At 32.5% G+C, this 9139-nt stretch overlaps 1 protein-coding gene across 1 annotated transcript; it reads right to left on the minus strand.

Annotated features, from left to right (window-relative positions):
- Positions 1 to 3999: 3999 nt before the first annotated feature.
- LOC130870015 (olfactory receptor 10AG1-like) lies at positions 4000 to 4953 on the minus strand. Its single transcript, XM_057762586.1, has one exon. The coding sequence runs from the start codon at positions 4951 to 4953 to the stop codon at positions 4000 to 4002; it is 954 nt and encodes a 317-aa protein (XP_057618569.1).
- Between the last annotated feature and the right edge of the window lie 4186 nt (positions 4954 to 9139).

Below are 9139 nucleotides of genomic sequence, written 5' to 3' on the forward strand. Positions count from 1 at the left end.
TTTATTTCAAGTGTAAGGGTCTCAGATTCCTTGGAACTGAGTTACAGAGAGTTTGTAAACTGCCATGTGGGTACTCAAAATTGTGCCCAGGTCCTCTGGAAGAGCAGCCAATGCTCTTAACCACAGAGCAGTCTCTCCAGCCTTGAAGTCTAGTTCTTATATTTGTAAAATAGCTTAAATAATGTGTAACAGAAAATCATTACTCTAAAACTAAAATGGAAAATTAGTTACTATTAGATTCGTGATAATTCATGACAATAATGTCTTTAGTGACTTTGACAATACTTTCTGCTACATAACTTGTCATATTTAAAAAGAGTTCATATTTTTCTCTCACCAGACTTAGCGATATCATCTTAAAGTCAATGCAAAGAAGTACATAAAAATATAAATTTGATAACTATCCAAAATAGAATTATGTGAAACGTGACCCTTACCTTTATAAATTTTCAGAAGAGAAATAATAATAAATAAGTTTTTTATTTTTAAGCTTAAGTATGAGTTTATTTAAAAAGAGATTAATCACCTTCTAGCACACTTTTCACACTGTGGGGTTTAAGTAGCATACTGTCTCTGCTCTGGGAATAAATTCTTTCCTAAGGAATTTATTCTAATTGGTTGGAATATTTTTTCACTATGAATCAAGACGCTCAACAATGCAAAACAAACAAAGAAGCAAAAACTACTAAAATATACTCTAGTAAATAATTCCTTTTGTAGTCTTACTATTATTTTTTCTATTTTTCTAATTATGAGTGCCAGAAATAGTGGTGCATGGTTACAAACCCAGCACTCGGGAGGCTGAGGCAGGAGGATTGGGAGCTTGAAGTCATTAATATGTTTATGGCATATGAAGTAATTATTATTATTACACTTTATATTCAAAACAGTACATAATGATGAAAAGGATGTTTATTTTACAAAATTTTTAGTTATTATTTATGTGTACACATGCATGCATGTGGTGCCATGGAGGGCAGAAGAGGACACTTGAGCATCTGAGCTGGAGTGAAGGTGGTGTTGTCAAGTCATGTGGGTGTGTTAATAACATACCCATCATGTGGAGGAGAAGCAGCAAAAGCTGTTAGCTGATAATAACATGTCCATATTAATAATAATATTAATAACAACAGTAGTAATAATATCTAGAAGGATAAACATAAAAGGGGACATTCAATTGAAACATTCCCAAATTTTCTAAAGAGATCAAAGACATAAAGAAAATCTTTTTTTTTGTTTTGTTTTGTTTTGTTTTGTTTTTCGAGACACGGTTTCTCTGTGACTTTGGAGCCTGTCCTGGAACTAGCTCTTATAGACCAGGCTGGTCTCGAACTCACAGAGATTCGCCTGCCTCTGCCTCCCGAGTGCTGGGATTAAAGGCATGCACCACCATCGCCCGGCCCTGGAAAATCTTTAAGACAGTTAAGCTAGCCTCCATAAAAACTTTAAGGAACTGATGTGTTTAGTAACGTTGTTTATGAGTTACATGTAGTAGATGAAATAGAGCTTCATATACAAGACAATCCTTTGTAATGTTCAATGTAGTATGTAATGTACAGGACACTGAAATGACAAGAAGAAAATATAAATCACAATTAGCAAATATTAGATATTAAACAAATAAGCACTTCTTATAGCCATGGTATTTAGGTAGTAATAAATAATATTTCTCACATTTTGTAGCATTATGTAAGCTAAGTAGGTGACATTGATTCTTAAAACCCATAAACACTTATTTTAAAAGTAATATATAATTTATATAATCTTAATGATAGATAGATCCCATTTGCAGCAAGTTAGAATGAGGTTAGGCAAGTATTTTATAAAGCAGTATTCTCTCACAGTCTTCACCCTGAATAGGACCACTCATGAATTTCCAGTTTTTCAGAAACAGAATCAAATTCTAAACCCTTTACTTAATGTCTCTGACTACAGTGGTCAGCAGGCTCTCTATTTGTAATGGACATCACTGTACTTTTTCAATCACATAAGGATTTAAACATTATTCTTGTTAAAAACAGATCTTGCTTCTGCCCAAACTCCTTATTTTTTCTGTTTATTGGGCACATTGAGAACATAGGGATTCCTCAGTTTCAATTTTCTTCCATTTGTCCTGTGGTAGCTAGAGAGGTTCTTTCCTTTATGGGTTTTTATTATATTTTTCTTAGTTTTATTTGCCTGTTGATATTAATATTTCTACTACTTATTAGTAGTGTCTTGTGAACTCATTGCATAAGATATTTGGTGACATATTCATTATTTTTTTTACATCATCTAGGGTAGACTTTTCATTATTGATCATTTGGGTGATTGGCACACATTTATATTGTCTTTTTCTAAGGAAAAAAATCATTAACACATTGTGTTTTTTAGTATAACTTTGGAATCTACAAATAAATGTGTTTAGAAGTGACTGATTTCACAGATTTACAAAGACCTTGGAGAACACATACAAATTTCACAATGTGTTGAATGCCTAAATCTGATTGTTAGGTTATCATGTGTCTGAATTTATTTCGTTCCTTTTTAAGGCCTTTTTAAGGTAAGAACAGACACCAAACAATTAGATTTTAGTATAAATAGGAAGTTGTAAATATTAACATAAAGTCTTTTAAGACTGTCAAAGAAGCTACACCCATAGTTAGAAATATGGTTGCCTCTACAAGTACAACAACGAAAGATAAGGCATCATGGATAAAAATTCATGGGGCTCAGAGACAAAGAACTAGAGGTAACTAAGGAATGCTGAGTGAAATAGTCTCATTGTTATCCAGTACCAATTAATCAACTCTGAAATCATACTAGTAAATTTATAATCACTGAAAAGTTTATATATATATATATATATATATGTATATATATATGATGTATATGTATATGATCTGTGTGTGTCACAACAGTAAAGAAATAGAGGTCATGATTTTAATAAAAGACACAAATAGCAATGATATCAGGGAGGAAAGCAAGGGAGAGACAATGTGAATAAATTTTAATTTCAGTTATAAAGAATATTTTAAAAGACATTATTAATGACTGCTGCATTCACATTGTACACATTTTTATTTGCTTTTATTTATACCTTAAGTACCAATGTCACAAGAAATATATTACTGTAGCCATTTTAATATCTGATGAAATAGACTTCACATTAAACTAACCAGAACAGATATAATATATATTATATGCAATCAAAGGAAAAATCATGGAAAAAGTTATTACAACTCTAAATAAGTAGACAGCAAACACCAGGCCATTCAATTTCGTAAGAGGAACACTATTATCACTGTAATCACATATTGCTGTTCATATAGTCAGTGTGGATGTCTTTAGTTCTCCACTCTTTCCAAAAGATAGATAATTCAGAGAAAACATAAACTGGATAATGCTGGAATGAAATTCCGTAATAAACTTAGTGTATTATTCTCATGGAACTATTTCTAAAATGTGTGTGTGTGTGTGTGTGTGTGTGTGTGTGTGTATGAATTTGTTGGAATATATTACCCCAGCACCTGATTGGAAGTCCTAGGTCAAGCTGAAAGTTGTAGTACTCTTCTGTATAATGTGACTTTTATGGATAATAAAATGCCATTATTCATGGCAGTAAAAGTCTTTATATACTAGGTCATCTTACTGACCTAATTGAAGCTAACTTTACATAGTAGTTTTAAAAATCATTGCATCTGAATGTTTAAAGATGTATATAGGATTTAAAGTAGTATATTAATACTTGTGGTACAGTAAATAGAGTTAATTGTGTCTAATGTTTATTTGTAAAGATATTTCAGAATAAGTATAAATATGAAAATGACATGTATTTAATTTGGTAATACATACATCACTACATACATTTTCAGAGATATATTTTTCTCAATATAACAAAAACTTTTATTTTAAAATAATCATTGGTATAAAAACAGAAAAGATACATAGTTAAAGATAGATATATCTATGAACTTAATTATAGACACATACAAAGTCATATCTACAATATAAATCATATTATATTTTAGTAAATTGTTTGCATAAGAATTTTCTCAATGCTATTTTGACATTCTTGTTTCTTAGACTGTATATAACGGGATTAAACGTGGGAGTCACAACAGTATAGAAAAGAGAAAGCACTTTGTCAGTTCTACCCGAATGACTAGTATTAGATCTAAAATATGTAACCATAGCTGATCCATAAAATAACATCACAACTGCAAGATGAGATGAACAGGTGGAGAAGGCTTTGGCCTGACTGGTGGCTGATGGCAACTTCAGCACTGTAGAGATGATTTTACTATAGGAAAAGATTACTAACAGGAAAGGAACCAACACAAATATCCCAGCACCTAGGAAAACCATCATCTCATTCACAAAGATGTACCCACAGGCCAGGTGAAGTAATGGGGGTATGTCACAGAAGTGGTTGATTTGGTTGGAACCACAAAAAGAAAGAGAAAAAATCTGTGATGTCTGCCCTATCTGTGCTGGAATCCCACTGATCCAGCAGCCAATCACCAGCTGAAAACACACTCTCTGGTTCATAACTAGAGGATAGTGCAGAGGTTTGCAGATGGCCACGTAACGATCATAGGCCATGACAGCCAGGAAGAAGCACTCTGCAGCCCCCAGGATAAGAGTGCTGCACATTTGTGTAGCACAGGCAATAAAAGAGATGGCTCTTCTCTGGGTCCCAAGGTTGTAGACCATTCTGGGGAGAGTAATTGATACATAGCACATCTCTAAAAAGGAAAAGTTGCCAAGGAAAAAATACATGGGTGTTTGAAGAGCAGAGTCCAGCCTTGTGATTAGCACAATGGTGCCGTTGCCCAGTAGGATAAAGAAATACATGACAATAAGCAGTCCAAATAGAACCCACTGGAGATGAGGAACATCTGAGAATCCCAGAAGAACAAATTCCATCAGGTTGGTCAGATTTCCTCCTTGTGGTTGATGTTGGTTTTTCATCTGTGAAGAAGATTCAGTCAACATGGCTGTTTCCTTTTCATTGAGGGTAAGAGGTTTCTATCCTAGTATCCAATCATCCTGATTAATTTTCATTATCTGTAATCACTGTGCACTGTAAAAGTATGGCTACTTACGAATTTTACTTTTAATTATTTAAGAACTTGTGAATTTTGTGCATTATTGTGGTAAAGATTCCTCAATATACCTTCAAATTTAATATTAGCCTCCAAAGGTCTACAGCTCAGACTACATACACTATGCCCCACACAGCAGAGACCTTGGCATCACTTAAAACTTCTTCTGCTAAATACCTCAACATTTTTTATTATCTCTAATACCATCAGTTATATATCTGACGGTGCTTCTATTAGTTTAGAGAATTGACTCAGCAGTTAAAAACACTGGCTGTTTTTACAAAAGACCCTGGTTAGATTACATGCACACAAATGGCAGCTCACAACTATAACTCCAAGTTACAACTGTAACTCCAGTTAGAGGCTAATGTGAAATGACTGTATTCCAGCAACACACTTATGTCCTTAAAATAGAAATAAAATAAAAAAGAGATTTAAGAGAGCACAGTTATTTCTTCCTTCATGTAAATTTTATTAGATTTTTGGGAAAACTAATTCATTAATATTTTTGTAATATAATTTGAAAAACATTTACTAGAAACTTAAAATAAATTTGGTCCTGCCCTTATCCATAAATTACCTCCAACTGATAATCACTAACAAAACAAAAATTTATTTTCTCCAGTACAGTCTAATTGGTATATAAACCACTCTTTAGTGCAGGGCCCATTCACAATAGTGGATGGCCAGCACCAAACAAAGACAATGGCATTTTGGGTTTATATATTGTCTGTAATACGTTGTCATGGCATTTTTTTTAATCCTTACAAGACCTTTGCATACATACTATCATTTCCAGTTTTGAACTTGCAAGGATTTTAATGTATGAATACATGAGCCCCTGGGTTTTTTTCTTTTATTTCATTTGCTTGTTACCTTCTGTTTGCTTGTTTGTTTTGCTTTAGTTAGTTCAAGGGTTTCTTTCATCTTATGATTTAATTTGCACATGTTTACCTCATTTTCACTTCAAAATGACAAGCGATTTATCAATAATTACTTAAACATTTGAGATATTATAATTAAAAGAAATGCCTTTCTGAATTATATTAAGTAGGGGTTATAGAAGATTTCACTCATTTAATCCTACTTAGAAACACATGTCTTATGAGGATGCTGATAGAAGTGCAATGGAGGACAGACAGGGCACTATGTGTAGAGGACACGGGTAGAGTCTGGGGTCATATGGAGCAAAGACATTGGCTGTCATGTTAAACTCTCAGGACTCTGTACACCATCACAATTTCAAAGTTCTCTACAAACCAGCTATTCAGATAAGCACTGTTTAACTTCACATTTTAAAGAAATAGAGAGATGAAAATTAGAGCACATGATAACTTTTACTAGTGTGTTGTGGCTTTCACCATAGTAAACTTTCTTCACTGGGCTTGTTTCATCTCAAACTCTTCATTTTGTTATCAGTGAGACAATACTTCTTTGAGCGTTTTAATTAGTGAGACCTAGATATTGAAAAATAAACTATCATTTATTAACACAAGTTGATTCTTCCGTTTGTTTCTCTACTTATGTAACTTGTAGATATTTCATATTAAGGTGTTACTTTTTCCAATTACTCATCACACTGTTTAGTAAATAGTTAATTGGTGACTTTTTTATTTGCTTTATTGGAAACTTTTCTTTTTTTATTCAGGATCATAAATTTTACACATAGAGACTGAGTGTTTTCATATGTGACAGAGTGGTCTTCCTTCACTGTGGCAGCTAAATTTGTACTTTCACAATCCTGAAGAGACTGCTTCCTCAGCATTCTGAGATGATCTCTGATTTACCACTTACACCTATTGATCTTTCATCTCTACAATACCATGCAATGGATTTCGTCTAGAACAAAAAAGTATATGAACATAATCATCAATATTGGACTGATTCCTAAAAAATGAGGTGTAGTTGAATTGTTTTTCCATTTTCTTCTAATGTGTAAGATATATATTGTGGTAGCATTAGATCAGAATTTATTAAGCTATCCACTGACCTAGCAATTCTAAAACTACTTAGGATAATTTTCTGAATTACACCTCTAAATATAGGTAAAAATCTTGAGGTAGTGAAAGTACACAGGTTTCTACAAATCCTATCAATATTTGTTTTCAAATACCATGATTAATTCTATGTGTTCTAATGGATTTACTCCAAATAGATTAATTAAAATTTAGTCAATGATATTTTTTGAATCTCACCCTCTGCTTGACATTCATTCTGGGAATGAGTTTCATCTCCCTGCACTGACAAAATTTTAAAGAAACCTTTGAAATCTTTCTGAAGGTGATGCAGCCATTCAAAGTCCAGAAATTCCATAAAGTTTTTAGAGTGCATTTTGTTATGCATAAACATTATACCACCTGTAATGAATTTAAGTAAAGACATTGATCTTGAAATACAGTCATTACTTTTATATTACACAATACTTATTTCCAAGAATTCATCATAATTCTTTAAAAATAATTTATCATTGTATTTCACTAGTATAACAAATATATTACACGTGTTGTTCAACTCTAAGACTCTGATTAAAATATGATTAAGACTGACTAAAGGAATATTCCACTTTCTTCTTAAATTGTTAAAATATGCTCCTTCAATGTGAAGTTTCCTGTAAAATTATTTATGCTTCACAAAATTATCATAGCTGAATATTTCTCTAATTCAAAGCAGTCAACATCTGTGTTTACTGTTGCAATTACTGTACAAATTATATTTATTAACTAAAACATACATTAACAATTAAATAAATTTGTTTTTAAAATAAGTTAAGTGAAAGTTTTAAATACATTAATATTGAACTGTAATGGACGTATAATATAAGTCATATTTACCTTTTTAATGCAGACTAATTTTTAGTTTTTTATCACCATGATTTAGATGTCTAATTTATTTTAAATGGAACCACTTGTATCATGAAAGCTTTGTCATCTTCTGCTATGGTATTTTGTTTCTGAATATAATTAAGTTCTCTTCAAACAAATGCAGCTCTGTCTTCCACCAGAAATAGGTGCACATACCTACATTTCTGTCAGTAAATCTCTGACATACCTATATTTCTGTTAGTTAATCTCTTTAATGCTCCCTTCTTTGACATTTTATTTCTGCTAGATAATGTTTACTCTACTTTAACATGTAAATTGGGTCCCCAGTGGAATTTAAGGCACAGTGTATTTTATTTCCTAGACATGGACAGTTGCTGAGCAACACTGTGATAGACAGTGACACACTGACGATAATTACCTAATTTGGAAAAACTTTTAGCTGTGATGTTCTCTATTATGAAGACACTGTGTATAACCTTGGTTCATAGTAGACTGAGCCTGAGAGCATGTAGTTTTCTGCAGTCTGTCTACAATAATGGGTTCTGTCTCCTGTATTCACGGGATAGACTGTGTTATGGTTTTAACAAACAAAATAATCTTTATTTAGGATAAAATGAGAACCTGGAATAAGCTAAGCTGAAATAATGAAAAATCCATGAAGAAAAAAATCTGTGTATTCCAAACTTCAAGCCTTAGAGTAACAATCGCTTCTAACATTATGCATCTTAATAATCTTCATGAATGAGGAAAATAATATTGTTAAAATATGGTATAAGAAAAATAAATAAAAATAATTTTGAAAAGCATCTTCAGTGAAGTTTTAGGTCTCTAACATATAACATCTTCATATTGTTCATTAAATAGTGACTTTTAACAATTTTGGAGATCATAAACATGAGGCAATACTACCTGTGAATTCATATTTCATCAGACATGTTCTGCAGGGTGTGCTCTTGAAACATTTTCCCTTCCTCTTCTGTGTAGGTCTCTGATCCCAGGAAGGAAGGATTTCCTGAAGACATCAATTTAGGACTGAGTGTTACAAAATTTCTTATTCTCTGTGCATTGTCCACTTGTGGGTGTCTGTGCTAGTTATCATCTACTGTGAGAGGAAGCTTCTCAGAAGATGTGTGAGCAAGGGACCGGTCGATTTGTATAGCAGAATGTCATAAGGGGTCATTTTATTTCTATGTTCCATTACCAGAGTCAAAATGTATTCAGTTTTCTCCT

The sequence above is a fragment of the Chionomys nivalis genome, chromosome 2 (assembly GCF_950005125.1).
Source record: "Chionomys nivalis chromosome 2, mChiNiv1.1, whole genome shotgun sequence".
Classification (NCBI taxonomy): domain Eukaryota; kingdom Metazoa; phylum Chordata; class Mammalia; order Rodentia; family Cricetidae; genus Chionomys; species Chionomys nivalis.